At 53.9% G+C, this 15,091-nt stretch overlaps 1 protein-coding gene across 1 annotated transcript; it reads left to right on the top strand.

Annotated features, from left to right (window-relative positions):
- The first annotated feature begins 676 nt into the window (after positions 1–676).
- On the top strand, positions 677–6,475 carry Sstr3 (somatostatin receptor 3). The gene is made up of 3 exons (XM_034517475.2): positions 677–855; positions 1,049–1,185; positions 4,398–6,475. The coding sequence occupies exon 3, from the start codon at positions 4,437–4,439 to the stop codon at positions 5,721–5,723; it is 1,287 nt and encodes a 428-aa protein (XP_034373366.1). The 5' UTR covers positions 677–855; positions 1,049–1,185; positions 4,398–4,436; the 3' UTR covers positions 5,724–6,475.
- The last annotated feature ends 8,616 nt before the right edge of the window (positions 6,476–15,091 follow it).

Here is a 15,091-nt window from a genome sequence, read left to right as displayed (position 1 = left end):
CAGCTCCCCTCTCTGCTGCTCCTCTCTTTTCCCCAAGTCCCCGCAGGAGCCAAGGCCAGCGTGGGTGGCTGAAATCTCCCCGGTAACGGGATCTGCGTCTCCCTCTCCCGGCCTGGCCTCCGCCCCTAACCTGCTGCCCCTCAGTCTGGCACCTGCTGTCCGGTGCTCAGCCCCTCCTCCCGGCCCCTCCCGCACCCTCCTGCTCCCCCGTCTGCTGGCTCTCCATGTCACCATCTGTGGCACAATCCTTCTCTGTCACTGTCCCCACCACCCCCTCTTTCTCCTTCCTCCTGCCTCCCTCTGTCCCTGCTTTTTTCTGCATCTCTCCCTGCTCCTCCGTCCATCTATTCTCCTCTCTCCTCTTAGCTCCTCTGTCCCTGCTCCTTGCCAGGCATCTCTCCTTACTCCCCCTCATTCTGCCTTTCCGCCCACACACTGTCTCCTCTCCCTCTCCTCTCTCTCTCTCCACCTCCGACCCTCCCCCTCCTTTCCTTATTTTCCTCTGGCTTCTTATGTCCCCTGCTATCTCACATTTCTGTCATCTTGGGAAGTATCTCCTGCCACCCCCAACTGGGTGTCATTTGAAGACCCCTCATCCTGTGTCCGGCACCCTCCACGTATCCTGGAGATGGGGGGTGACGTACCAGGTGCGGGTGGCAAGTCAGGACCGAGGACCAGATGGGAGAGGCGACGTGGGCTGACGTGGCCCCCGAGGACCTAGGAAGGGCCCAAGCCCGTGAACGCTGGAGGAGTGGGCACCGTGTGACACCCCAGCTGGCTATGCTCTGGTGGTACCTGGCTGTAGAATGTTATCCCGCCTGGGGACTACAAAGGGAGTTCTTGCCCCATAGGCAGGTAAGGAGGTTAAGCTTATGGGGACTTGCAAGTGGGCTATCTGGGAATTCTCTGACCAGGTTGAACTTGGGGCTAAGTCTGGGGCTGGCAGAGGGTGGGGAGTTCCAGAAAGCAGTGAGGCTTTTAGTGATCTCTACGTGGGCTGGAAGGCAGGAAGGGCTATTAATCTCAGCATCTTGTGCCGTCATTCCAGAATCTTGGAGCCTCCATGCAGCAGAATGTCAGAACTGGACCAAACCAGATGCAAGCTACTGTCTGGCCTCCAGCACCGCTTCATGCTGGCAGTGGTGCATCTGACAAGCCCCTCCACCTCTGCAGCAACCCTGTAAGGTGGGAGCACACATCTCCTGTGAAGTAGGAGGAGACTAGAACCAGAGAGAAGTGACTTGTCCAAGGTCACACAGCAGTTTAGCATCAGCAGAGGTCAAGTTCTCAGCTTGGGGCTTGGGGGGGGCGGGGTGGCTCTGAGGATCAGGCTCTGGGCCTAGGGTTCATGTCAGTCACTGCTGACTAATAAAATCCCAGCCCCTTTTGGGGAAGGTCCAGGGGTGCAGAGGACACATGCATTGCAGAGCCAGCCAGAGGTCCTCACCTACATTGTCCCTAGCTGTCCTGACTCTTGACAACTCCAAGCCAGAGGCCTTTAAGGAATCCAGCATGATCCAGGAGACAGGATTTCTCACTCACCAGCTGGGTGACCCTGTGGAAGTCACTTAACCTCTCTGAGCTTCAACTTCCTTCTTCCTTCCTCATCGCCCCTCCCATCCTTGGTCCTTTGACTTCTACCTGCTTAGCATGCTTGTTTCTGTTAGTACGCACTAAGTTCACAGTGATAGGCTAGGTGCTGAGGGAAAGTACTCTGTTGAGGGTAGGAGTCAGTGAGAGGGAAATAAGAGCAACAGGGGTGTCTGACATGCCTGGGGGGGGCGGCATCCTTAATTGCTGTGGGGCTTGAGAGCACTAACTCACCCTCTCTGTGAGTCTCTCCCCTCCCGAACAGTCCCCTGAGGAGATTCCACCCCCAGTTTTCAGGCAAGCTTGTGCCAAAGATAAACCAGACAGGGAGGCAAAGTCCCTCCCTCCCTTCCAAGGAGGAATTAGATCAGGCATAGGCTCCCAGAACCTTAAAGAAAAGACGGCATCGAAATTGCAGGTCTGTTTTCCCCCAGTGCATAGCTGTGATTTTTGTGTTCTGGAACCTGCCTGGTCTGTCAACTTTGACAGCAAGGAGGGCGTCTTGGAGGGGGGCCAGGGTACCAGGAGGGATGTTCCATCTCCGAGTCCGAGGAGGGTCTGGCTGGGTAGCTGTGTTTCTGTGACAGCACGCGCACATATGTGTGTGTGTGTGTGTGTGCTCGCGCGCACGCGTGCCTGTGCATGCATGCCTGTGTGTGAGGGTGCGTGCATGTGTGTGTGTGTGTGTGTGTGTACGCATGCACACATACTTTTGCAGGCTCATGAATGTGTTTGTGTGGACCTAGAGGGGCCATCCTTGGAGCATACTCTGGGCTTACCTGAGGGCATCTGTGCCTGAAGCCTGGAAATGAGGTTTGCCTGGCTCTCAGCTCCCCCTTCTCCTGCAGTCCTGGGCATCTTTGATTGGCCACCCTATGGGAAAGCTATAAAGAGGCACTGAGTAAAGCAAGTGGGTAGGGTGGCCAGGTGACATAGGGTGCCCCACCCCTATCCTGGGAGCAGAACTGTAAGGTCCTAGATCCCAAAGTTCCTCACCTAGGATGATTTGACTCCAGCTGTCTGGAGTTGCAGTATTCCCTGATTCAAAGTCACGGGGCCTGAAAACCCTACTGAGCTTCATGGCTGTGTTCCAGGAATTTAAATGCCCATCTCTAGGCTCCTATGGGGCTGAGGCCTGGGCCCATGGTCCAGAGTTCAAGAGCACAAACAGTCAGACAAGTTCTGCCTAGGCCCGCAGGATACTGAGTCAGGGGCCTGCTCTAGCTTGGCCTCAGTCTGGCCATCTGTAGAATAGGATGATGGGTCACAGGTCCTCCTGTAAATGCTTCTTCCAGTCTATGGCCTAGATCGTGAGACTCTTCTTAGCTCCTGGTCAGTTGGTGAGGACAGCAGGAAGGCCCCGTGTTGTAGGCACAGGGGTTGTGTCAGTTCTGAGACTCCAACTTTTTCCGAAGTCTTCTGGGGTTGGGGTTCAACAAGGAGCAGCCAGCTCTGTGAGGACCCTCCAGAATCCCACAGCCCCCTGCCCAGATTCCCTAGACCCAGCTCAAGGGAGCTGAGGGTGTGGCAGGTTGAAGAACACTCGGGCTCATTGAGCCAGGAACTTGGAGGCTGCCAGAAGCCTGGGCAATCTGGAGTGTAGCATGGTGAGCCTTGGTTCTCTGTCAGGGGTCCATTGCCATCCTTGGCATCATCAGCCTGGCACTCAGAGCTGTCACATATGCTCCTCCTCAGGAGCATGCTGGGAGCTAGGTGGCTCCCACTTCCAGGAGCCTCCTACATCCAGAGGCTTATCAGGCAACCTAAAGCACTCTCAGCTTCTAGTGCAGGGGTCCACACCCAGAGTGAGTCAATACAGAATTGAGAAGGGCAGCTTCCTTAGCCTGGAGACTTCCCCTTCATCCGACTCTACAGCACAGAGTTAGATGCACTCAGGATCCAAGATCCAAGGGAACTGGAGGGGTGAGCAGAGCAGTTTATCGGCTGGAAAGAGATGGGGCAAAGGATCAGGCCCATGGGAGAGGCTGCTCTTAGCCTTGTACCTGGGTGTCCTAGGAGCAGTAACCTGCTGAGGAGGAGGCCAGAGGGCTTCCATTCCCCCAGGTCCCCAGTGTGCAGCCCACGCCTTCACAAGTCTGCCCACTCTGGGCTTCTCTGACTCATTTGATGCCTCACTCACTGGTGAATGATGTGATTGAGTGTGAGAGAGGTGGGGGCAGTGGAAATGGTCCAGTGTTGGCTGATCCATGGTGATTCAAGACATTATGAGTCCAGCAGGGGAGCCCAGAAGGGTCCCCTAGACACAGGCACACAGGACCTCACTAAGCACCAGGGAGTGTCCTCTCCTGCTGCATCCTGTTGCATTCTCCTGCTCAGCCCAGTACTCAGTTGCTGGGTCTCGCACTCAGCCCTGCATCTGGGAGATGTAGCTTCCAGATGCAGATTTCTCATCACTAGTCTGTCCTGGAGGAGGAGGGGTCCAGGAAACCCCCTCACATTCACACTCATTCCTCCAGGCAGAGCTGTAGGTAGGGGACCCCAAGTGATGGCCAGGATTAGGGAAGTGTCAAGGGCTCTGACTCCCAGGAGAGGAGACACCAACAGCTCACTGCCATTCTCTTTGGAACTGGAAGTCTGAGGAAAGTTTGAGGCTCTGCCAGGAAAGACACAACGAATTAGGAATAGCACCCCCTCACCTTACTGGGCTGTCCAAAAAACACAAGATGCTGATCAGGCTCTCTGAGCTGGCACATAGTAGATCTCTTAAGGTCAAGGTGGTGGTGGTGCCCAAGATGGCACATAGGAAGCTCTTCTATCACAACTAAGCTGTGTTCTCCCTTCTGTAGGTTAGGGTTGGTTGACTGCTGACTGTTCATCATCTCAGCATGGCCACTGTTACCTATCCTTCATTGGTGTCTACGACCTTGGACTCTGGGAACACATCCTCAGCCTGGCCCCTGGACACCACTCTGGGGAATGCATCTGCTGGCACTAGCCTGGCAGGCCTGGCTGTCAGTGGCATCTTGATCTCTCTGGTGTACCTGGTGGTGTGCGTGGTGGGTCTGTTGGGCAACTCGCTGGTGATCTACGTGGTACTACGCCACACGTCCAGCCCATCAGTGACCAGCGTCTATATCCTCAATCTGGCATTGGCTGACGAGCTCTTCATGCTGGGGCTACCCTTCCTGGCTGCTCAGAACGCCCTGTCCTACTGGCCCTTTGGCTCTCTCATGTGTCGACTGGTCATGGCCGTGGATGGCATCAACCAGTTCACCAGTATCTTCTGCCTCACGGTCATGAGTGTGGACCGATACCTGGCTGTGGTGCACCCCACACGCTCGGCCCGCTGGCGCACGGCACCTGTAGCTCGCACGGTCAGTGCAGCTGTTTGGGTGGCCTCGGCCGTGGTGGTGCTGCCTGTGGTTATTTTCTCAGGAGTGCCCCGGGGCATGAGCACATGTCACATGCAGTGGCCAGAGCCAGCGGCTGCCTGGCGAACGGCCTTCATCATCTACACGGCCGCATTGGGCTTTTTTGGGCCCCTGCTGGTCATCTGCTTATGCTACCTGCTCATTGTGGTGAAGGTGCGGTCGACCACACGGCGGGTGCGGGCGCCCTCGTGCCAGTGGGTACAGGCACCCGCATGCCAGCGGCGGCGGCGCTCTGAGCGCAGGGTCACACGCATGGTGGTGGCCGTGGTGGCACTCTTCGTCCTCTGCTGGATGCCTTTCTATTTGCTCAACATCGTTAATGTGGTGTGCCCGCTGCCGGAGGAGCCCGCCTTCTTTGGCCTCTACTTCCTGGTGGTGGCGCTGCCCTATGCCAACAGCTGCGCAAACCCCATCCTCTACGGCTTCCTCTCCTACCGCTTCAAGCAGGGCTTCCGCAGGATCCTGCTAAGACCATCACGTCGAGTACGGAGCCAGGAGCCAGGGTCGGGCCCTCCAGAGAAGACGGAGGAGGAGGAGGATGAAGAAGAGGAAGAGAGAAGGGAAGAGGAGGATCGGAGGATGCAGAGAAGGCAGGAGATGAATGGGAGGGTCAGTCAGATCGCACAGCCCAGCACTAGTGGACAACAGCAACGGCCTGGCACAGGCACTGCCAAGAAGCAGCAGCTTCTACCCCAGGAGGCCACAGCTGGGGACAAGGCCAGCACACTGAGCCATCTGTAAGGACTGTCAAAGTGGCAGCGTGGTTCAGAAAAGAGCAGAAGCTGTGCTTGACCTAGGGGTATGAATACCAGCCACGTGCAGTGATCTGAGCAAACAGCCGCTAGAGTGACCTTACTTACTTGCCTGTCCTAGCCACTCTCTGGGCCACTGCGGTACTAGAGTCCAGTGACGGAATGTTCATAGGCCTGAGCTCTGTCCCACTGTGCCAGGGCTTGCAAGCTGTATGTCCTTTGCTGGGTCATTTGCCTTCTCTGGGCCTTGTTTTCTTCTTTTGACTCAGGGATGGGTAAAATGAGCCTGGGTGGGCCCTGTCAGAAGAGGAGTCTAGAATCTTTACTGGGATCAATCTCCTGATGAGAGCCTAAGTTAAGGGAATTTGGGCAGTCTGACCAAGAAACAAGGTATCTTGGGCATCGGTCTGTATCCTGGGCCTCAAGGAGGCACACCAGGGCTTGGGGAATCAGAGACGAGGGTGAGCTTGGTGTGATGGGATGCCACAGCTTAGGACCCAGGTGAGCCCTCACCATGCTGCTGTGTGGCCTCCGCCACTCTGTTCATGCCCAGGCCTCCTACCTCTTCTGCAGGACAGTCCAGTGTCCTACAGACCCTCACCCCAGCCTCTGAGCAGTGGGCCTTCTGTGCTCCTGGACATGAAGGGAAGAATTTTCCAGAAGGCAGATGAAGCCAAATTTCAGGGGGTTCTTGCTGCTTGGGTCCCTCTGCGGCCTACATCTGACTGGTCTTCTAATTTTGTATTCCTTCTCTGGGGGGGGGGGGAGGGTTGCACACCACACAGGCTCAGGCCGCCCAAGACTGACTCACCCTATTCAATTCAGGCTATTCAGGTTAGCTACCTGGTCCCCAGGGCAGACTGCTATGCAGCAGCCTGAGGGAAGGAGAGAGGCTGAGGCATGAGGCAGTAAGAACAGGAGGGGGATGGGAGAGGAGGGAGGAGAGAACAGAACTTTGAGATGATCTTGAGCCAACCTTTCTCCCCCATCCCCCTCACCCTCCAACCCTCCCACCCCCTGCCTCTTGGGCTAAGCTCAGTTGCAACATTTATGGTTTCAGGAAGGATCTGAAGGAGACACATGGCCAGGATTCCTTGGAGGGTGCATAGGGCTGTTGAGAGGGGCACAGGTCATGATGGAGTCCTGGGAATGGACTTAGCTCCTCAGGCACTAGGGAGGGATGGTAAGCCCCTTGTGTGGGTCAGGCCTCCCATCCTCTGTATTCCCAGGGATGTCGTGGGGAGTAGCCACTGTTTCAGCTGGGCCAGGACTTCATCCTCCCCCCCTTCCCAGAGCTGGCCCTTCTCATCCCAGCAATTCTGGCCCTGGAGAGGTTGGAGCTTCTGCCCAAACCCTCGCCCTACCCTGCAGAGGCAGGGTTCTCAGGGAACCCACAAATCCAGACATTGAGAAAGCTGGATCTTCTATTCACCTCAAGTCGATTGGCCGCACCTTCTCTCTGCACCTCAGTCTCCTCATTATAGTGAGAATGTAGTTCCCCAGCTCTCCAGTCTGCTGGAACCCAGGAGGGAACTGAGTCATGCTGGGTAGCTACTGCTCACCACAAAGGGGCTGCGTATGGATACAGAGTGGCAGTACCCCAACCTCAGGCTCAGCCCATACCCTGCCCCTTCAATGAGTGGCTTTTGTGTCAGCTACTGGAGGTGAAGGTATTCATGAGAAATGTAGGGCAGGAGGTCAGAAGCCAAGGGGGAATGCAAGCCACAGCAGAAGGAGGAAGTTTGCAAACAGGCCTGTGTGGGAACTGAGACCTAGCCCAGGGGTTCCCCTGAGTAGGAACTGGGGTCAGGAAGTGAGCAGGCCAACCTTCCTGGATGGAGCAGATGAGCTGTGTCTTACAAAGGAAGGGGGTGACCCATTGAGAAATTCTTTATTGCTTCTGACCTGAGCTCCTGTCAATAAACATAATGACTAAGACCATTTTCTCTGCGTGTCCCGATGGCCGAGCGTGCAGTTGGGTGGCTTCTTTCTCTATAATTTCCTAGTCCTTCAAGGGTTACACAGATGTGCTTGAAAATCTGAACTTACACCCTTGAAGATTTGTACCCCCAAATGATACCTCTTCTTACTGTTTTCTGAACAGCAAATCTCAAAACAGAGAGATAACTGAGTAAAACTAAGTCACCAAAGATCAGGCCATGAGGGTGCTGACTGGTTAGTGTCTGTCTTTCCAGACCACCAGAGGTGAGGCAATGTGACAGATAATATAGTCTGGCCAATGGTGTGTAATAAGAGGGGCAGGGTCCTGGATGGACAATATAATCTGGCCAATGGTGGGAGGGGCAGGGTCGTGGGAGGAAGTGCCAGCCAGCTAGCAGCAGTAGGCTGAGTGTGCCTATGCTTCCTGTGGCTACTGTATCTAGGTACAGTCATACAGGTGTGTGTATGTGTGTGTGTGTGTGTGTGTGTGTAACTTTGTTCAGTGCACGTTGTATAGAAGGTGCTCATGCCATAAACACGTACCTAAAGTGTTCTATTAGGCCCGTGTGTGCAGCCTCATAGATGGGCCAGCCACTGCCTGTGTTACCTGGCAGTGTCCACGAGGGCTGGGGGTTCTCTTCTGCTCCCACAATTCTGGACTTACTAACACTGGGAGCCACTGCTGGGGCACCCTGAAGAGCATGTGTCCCACATGTATCTAAAGACCTTGACCTTGCAGGGCAGGGATCATACAGCTGTGTCTCCAGGGCCTGGCAGAGTAGCTCCAGCTCTTCACGTGAGTCTCTGGGATGAATACATGAACAGGGTTAGGCCACTGGGGTCAGAGCCATGCTGTGAGGAGCCTGCTTTGAAGCTGGGCTTGGGAATAAGTAAGGGTGTGTCGGGTAGGCAGGGGAAACTGAAGGAGCTTGTTTTGGGGTGGCTGACTAGAACCTATGATTTAGTCCTGAGCAGAGACAGAAAGGTAGTGACAGCCAAGCCTGCCTCCGTCCTCTTCAGCAATGGAAGCTGCTGACTTACCTTGATCTTGTCGCTCAGAGGTGGTTGCCAGGCAACAGCCCATGGCCACAAGCTTCTGGATCAGGACTTTGTGCGTCTGTAACAGTATGATGGGAAAAGAGCTGGGAGGCTCTGGGGTCTGAGGCTGGTGAGGACGAGGCTAAGGATCATTTATCTGAAGATGATGTGGGCCACTGTCCCAGAGGGAGCTGACAACTGGAATCTCATGGAGAAAAGTCTTGAGTAGTAGATCCCAGGCTGTCCTGGAGGTGAGCAAGGGGTGGTCCTGACAGAGACTCAGGGGACTTCCTGTTGCTGACAGCCCTCAGGCCCTTGGGGAGTCCACTGTAAAGCTGTAGGAGGAACGTATCCCTAAAAGTCATGAGAGGGGTTGGAGAGATGGCTCAGAGGTTAAGAAGCTTACTTGCTTCTTTTCCAGAGGACTGGAGCTCATGACCTGTAGTTTACATCACCTGTAGCCAGTTTCAGGGTGGATACCCCCTTCGGGCCTCCAAGGGTCCTTGGAAGGAACTGACTCTAAGTCATCCTAAGACCTCCACATGAATGCCATAGTACACACACACACACACACACACACACACACACACACACACACACACACAGAGAGAGAGAGAGAGAGAGAGAGAGAGAGAGAGAGAGAGAGAGAGAGAGAGACAGAGACAGAGACAGAGACAGAGACAGAGAGAAAGAGAGAGAGAGAAATCTTAAATATATGTACATATAATGAGACCCAAAGTTAGGTGTCCCAGGCCTTAGACTCCATTTTACTGTGACTTTTTTTTTTTCACTTCTCTGGGCATAGTTCACTTAGCTAGCAGAGACTTTTCTGAGGGCTAGCTATGTGTCAGCACCATCCTCCATACTGGGTTGTCCTAGAGACAAGGTGACTGGGGATGTCAGGGCCTGGCTCCTGCATCTGGACGCTCCCAAGTAGCCACTTGTGCATTGCTCCTTTTTGGATACAGTATGCTGGGAGAGCTTAGTGGGTGTGCACGAGAGGCAGGAGCTGGAGCCCATGTACCAGGGTTGGTGTGTGCTGACGCTCTACAGTTAGACAACGCAGCCGGAAAGGTCATGGGAGGCTGAAGTCCCGTGCTGAGAGACGGGCTGTAAAGTCACAGTGTCCTGGAGAGCCAGCTCCTGTTAGGGGATGGACTGTGTTCCTCTAAGTTCCTGTATTGAAATCTTAACCTGTTTCCCTTTCTTTTGGAAACAAAGTCATTGCAGATGTAAGTAGGGAAGAGAGTCAGGTTCAGGTGTGGTGGACTCAACACAATGTGTGTCCCCAGGAAAAGAGATTTGGACAGACAGGAACAAGAGCAGCATAGAGGAAAAGGTCAAGGTGACAGGGTGGCACACACCTGGGATTCCAGGACTACCTGTAGTTCAAGACCAGTTTGTACAACATAGTGAGACCCTGTCTTAAAAACCCAGCATCTACCTCCTTCCTCCCAACAAAGACAAAGGTGATGCTTCTCCAAGCCCAGCGATCCTGAGAGTGCCAGCCTCCTCCCAAATGACAGATGGAGGCTTAGAGCAGACCCACAGTGCCCAGAAAAGCTACAAGGATGATGCCTTGATCCTGGATTTTCAGACTCCAGAACTGTCACACTAAACTCATGTGCATGCTTGGGTGTGTGTGTGGTGAGTGTCTGTGTCTCTGTGTGTGTCTGTATCTGTGTGCCAGTGTGTGTGGTATGTGTATGTGAGTATGTGTGTCTGTGTGTGTTTGTGTGTATGTCTATGTCTGTGTGTGTGTCAGTGTGGTGTGTGTCCCTGTATGTGTGAGTATGTATACACATGTACCAAGGTATGCATATATGTAGGCCTGTGTTGGGTGTCTTATCAATCTGTATCAGTTTATCTTTTAGACAGGATCTCTCACTGAACCCAATGCCAGGGTTCATAACACATGTGACATGAGCTGCTTTTTAATGTAGGCTACTAGGGATCCGAACTCAGGTCCTTACACTTGCAGACAGATTGGCACTTTCTCTTCAGCCCTTGCTTTCTCTTTCTCACGGCGAAGTCTCACTTTGTAGAGCAGGCTAGCCTGGACCTCAAGATTATCCTATCTTAGCCTCCCAAGTGTCCAGAATACAGGCATGAATCCCTGCTCCTGTCAACACAATAATCTTTGTTTCTGAAGCTCCAGCTGTGGCTCTCATTAAAACCACAGCCCAATCGCCACAGGGTGTTGGTGGCTCCACCGTCTCGGGTCTTGAGATCTGTCCAACTAACCTGCTCATCCATCATGCAACATGTGGTGAATGGGTACTGTTAACTGCCAAAGGCTGAGCCCAGAGGCCAAGATGGCTTGTCTAGGAGCCAAGGGACATGGAAGGGACAGCAGAGCGTGTCTCTGTGTAGACACTATGGACTCAGACTGCCTGTGGTTTAGTCTCAGCCCATCCGATTACTAACTGCCTGGCTTTGAACCCATAGATCAACCTCTTCTCGTCTCAGCTTCTTCCTCACTGAGCCAAGGAAGTGCTTAGGTTATTAGATGAGCTAACTTTTGCAGATCTTGGGCCAGTGCCTGCTGCCCACAGGTACATAAGCATTTTTAGAAGTGTGTCCACAGGACAGACGCGCAAGACCTTCTGGGTGGTCTGGGATGTTACACTTGTTGTCTAATGTCAGGACCAGAAAGAAGATGAACAACAGTGCTTTCCCAGCCCTGGTCCAGGGCCATCCTCCTGCCTCAGCCTCTCCAGTGCTAGGTGAATAGGATGATGCTGGAGGTTTGGTGCTCTGAGATTACCAGTGCCAGTTCCTTCATGGCACACAATGCCCCTGGAAGTGTATACAGCAGACGAGATAGTCAGACCGCATGGCCTCAGTTGCTTTCTAGAGGCCCAGCACCCCAAGCCCAGGAGCCCTGGACAGATGCTCCAAGGCACCGTAGAATGGGGGTGAATCCGGAGTATGTACACGTGTACAGACAGCTTCTCTTTCTCACTAGCTCCAAGGAGTGCCCAGCCATGCCTCATGCCCATTGAGACCCAGAGACCTGGGATCCTGGCCACATCCTTTGTTACCATCTTGTGTCAGGTGAGGAGACTGAGGCCTGGAGTGGGGGCAGGAAGTTTAAAAGCTTTGCAGGGAAGGGACAGAAGGTCCTCTTTCAGCCCGACTTTCCGCTTTAATGGTCAGGAAATGTGTCAATATTTGCTTATGGGCACTGCCACCCCGCCGCCCTCGGTCAACACCTCCAGAGCCTGCTTGGTTTCGCCATCTGTAAGGCTATGGTTGTGTCTGAGCTCTGTCCGCTCTCTACAAGGAAGGTCTCTGTAGGCTCTGGCTGTAATAAGTGGACAAACACAACCAGACTTATTGTGGGCAGTGGCACGGGTGTTCTTGGCCACACGCAATTAGGGGAACCCCAGATATTCACTTCCTAGCTCAGATTGCCTGTAAGCCAGCCTCGGGCTCTGGTAGAGCCTCGATTTCCTCATTCCCGAAGTGCACCTTACAACCCCATCTGATAGGACTGTCATCGGACAGCAAGGTGACCCAATGACTCCCGCTCAGGTCAGCCCAGTGCTTTCTGTGTCCGGCAGAGGGCGTCGCTGGACCTCAGAGCACCAGCTCCTCCTCTTCGCTCAGATTCGGCTTTATTCGGCCACAGTCGGATCCTATCCGGTTGGACCCGACTCTGTTCGTTTAGGCTCGTCTCTGTTCGGCTCTACTCGGCCGTACTCGGCTGAATTCAACTCTGTTCGGCTTTTCTCTGGACTAGACTCTGGCTCTTTTCGGATATGCTCGGCTCCTCTCCTTACTAGGCGTCCACAGGGTGGGCCCTGGAGCCCTGCCCACTTTGTGGAGTGCTGCTGAGGTTTGGAGGAATAAACTCTGCTCCCCAGGCAGTCAGAACTGCCTGCCGGGCTTCTGGTACTGGGTGCCAGGCCGCAAGCTGGCTTCCTCCAGAAGATGGCGCCCTCCTACCCATCTGTGCAGACCTTAACTCGGTAGTGACCTTGAACTCCAACTATGAATTACCACTCACAATTTACGCACGGCTCACTTCTGTCGTCAGCAAGTCTTTGTCTTGCCTCCAGGGAGAAAGGGCGGGAGTGAGTGGAGAAACAAACACACTGTAGGACTCTAGACCTTAGAAAAAGCCTTAGACCTGATTCTGGCTTTTTGTGTCCCGATATACGTTTGCTGGCAGAGGTTTTGAAAGAGTATAAAAGGTATCATGGGCCTTAGGATACCTACTGGTGGGTGTGCGGAGAAAAGTGGGTGCACACCTCAGCATACAGGGCTTAACCAAAATAGCAAGGTACCCTTTGGCTGGCAATTCCCAGATACTCATACAATCCCGGACTCTTCAAGATCGTCTGGCCCAGGGTCCTTAAGACCCGGACAAATGTCAGGCAGTGGCAGTGCACACCTTTAATCCCCCCGCTGGGGAAGCAGAGGCAGGCAGATCTCTGTGATTTCGAGGCCAACCTGGTCTAGAGAGTGAGTTCCAGGACAGCCAATACTACACAGAGAATCTTTGTCTCACCCCCACCCTGACCCCCACCCCACTCAGGGAAGTAGGGAAATTTACCCAATGTCGTGAAGCTAGAAGGAAGATATGGAACAGAGCCATAATCTATTACTCCAGGGCTGGACTCCATGTCTCAAATCTACCAGCTATGCCTGGCACATCCTCATGCTGATCAGTGGCTGGGAGCCTCCTGGTTTGTTAGGGTGGAGTGAGCAGCCTGGCCCTGCAAGTGGGGCGTGGAGTGGGGTGCACGGTGCTAGGTACACTAGCAGCTTTCTGCACAACTGTGTGCCCTTTGCCTGCTTCTCCATGGTCCATCCAACTTTGCTTTCATTCAACTTCCCAGCTTTCTACACCAGAGATTTGAAACTGGTGCTGTCCCCACCCCCGGGGCTGCTGACTCAGCCCTTTGCTCTGGTGGCTGCAGCTTGAAGCGGGTAGCCTCTGTAGGCCTGGAACCGTGCCCCAGGAATGCTGCTCAGGCAGGGACACACAGAGCCAGGCCAGGGTGGGCCTGGTGGTGGTCCCTATAAGCTATCTGCCCTCTACTTGCTTTCTTCTGCCCCGCCCTCCCCCAAGTATTCCTGATTGGACCAGAGGACTCCATGTCATTTTGAGAGGCAACACCAGACTAGAGGAATCCGGTGTCCTCTCAACTTGGATCTCGTTCTGCTATGTGACCTTGTACCAAAGGCTCGATCTCCCTGGGCCACAATGTCCCTGATTAAGGGATGGGATTAGATCATCTTTGAGGTCCTTTCCAGCCCTGATATTGCTGTTGGATTGTCTGCCTAAATACCCAGGAAGCCTGGGCCAAGAGACAGCCCTGTCAAGGACACTAAGAATCATGGCTGCTGTACTTTTTATTTTTCTATTTTTTTATTTTTATTTTTTAGCTGTTAGTGGAGCCAGGAAGTCCCAGACCTAAAGCTATCCCATAAGCAGAGGACTGGAGAGCAATACTACTGCCAAGACCCTCTAACTGCTAACTTGCTTCCACTCGCAGGCCTGGAGAGAGGCTGGGGGTGGGGTGGGAATAATAGATCTAAATACCTTTAAGGACCAAGGTCCCCAGCAAGGTGAAGCGTAGCTCAGGCAGGACGTATTCAGCAAAACTGAAATAACAGGTCGCCCAGGGTGAGGGACATCTAACAGGACCTGCACAGGGTTTCTGACCCCCTAGGAAACCAGGGCTAGGAGCCAAGGCGGTGGTCTTTGCTAAACATTCCCGAGTTTGCCCAAGAAGAAACTGAGGCAGGGTTCTGCCTAGACCAAGGGCACACCGGCTGCCTCCTCCAGCCTCACCATGAACGTCTTGGGGGTTACTTCTGTGAGGGAGCTGGCTTTAGGAAACCAAAGGTTGACTCAATGAAGGCAGGATTCCAGGTAGGGGAAGGGGAAATGAAGCCATCCTTGGTCCACACTTCCATGCTAGGAGCAGAATCCTAAACCACCTTGAGTAGGAGAGGCAATGCTTGGCCCTGTTGCTGGATACTAGGATCAGGATTTATGCCTATGTAGGATGGGTACCAGTGGCTCATGCCACTCTGTCTCTGTAGCTCTTGGCAGATGGCTCTTGGGCTCAGACTAGATCCAGACTGCAGAGTTCCTAGCCCTGCCTTCCTTTTCCAGAGTAATGCAGAGCCCTGCCCCCTCTCCTGCAGTCTCCAATTTCCAGGCCAAGTATTTCTAGACTCTTGATGCTCATCCTATCTAACTCCCAGGGAATTTGACTCAAACAGGCTCCCATAGCTGAGCCTGGGCCCCAGATACCCAAGAATGTTAAAGATCCATGTCTCCCAGTATCTCCGAGGCCGAGCTCCAGGCTGGAGGGGCGGGAGCAGGAGGAGGGGACTGGGAAGCCAGCTCAGCTTGCT

Source organism: Arvicanthis niloticus, chromosome 13 (genome assembly GCF_011762505.2).
Source record: "Arvicanthis niloticus isolate mArvNil1 chromosome 13, mArvNil1.pat.X, whole genome shotgun sequence".
In the NCBI taxonomy this organism is placed as follows: Eukaryota; Metazoa; Chordata; class Mammalia; order Rodentia; family Muridae; genus Arvicanthis; species Arvicanthis niloticus.
This window is presented reverse-complemented; position numbering and strand designations above follow the sequence as displayed.

Excerpts from the sequence above, each read along its gene's own strand:
- Sstr3 (XM_034517475.2), top strand. The coding sequence starts at position 4,437 with ATGGCCACTGTTACCTATCCTTCATTGGTGTCTACGACCTTGGACTCT.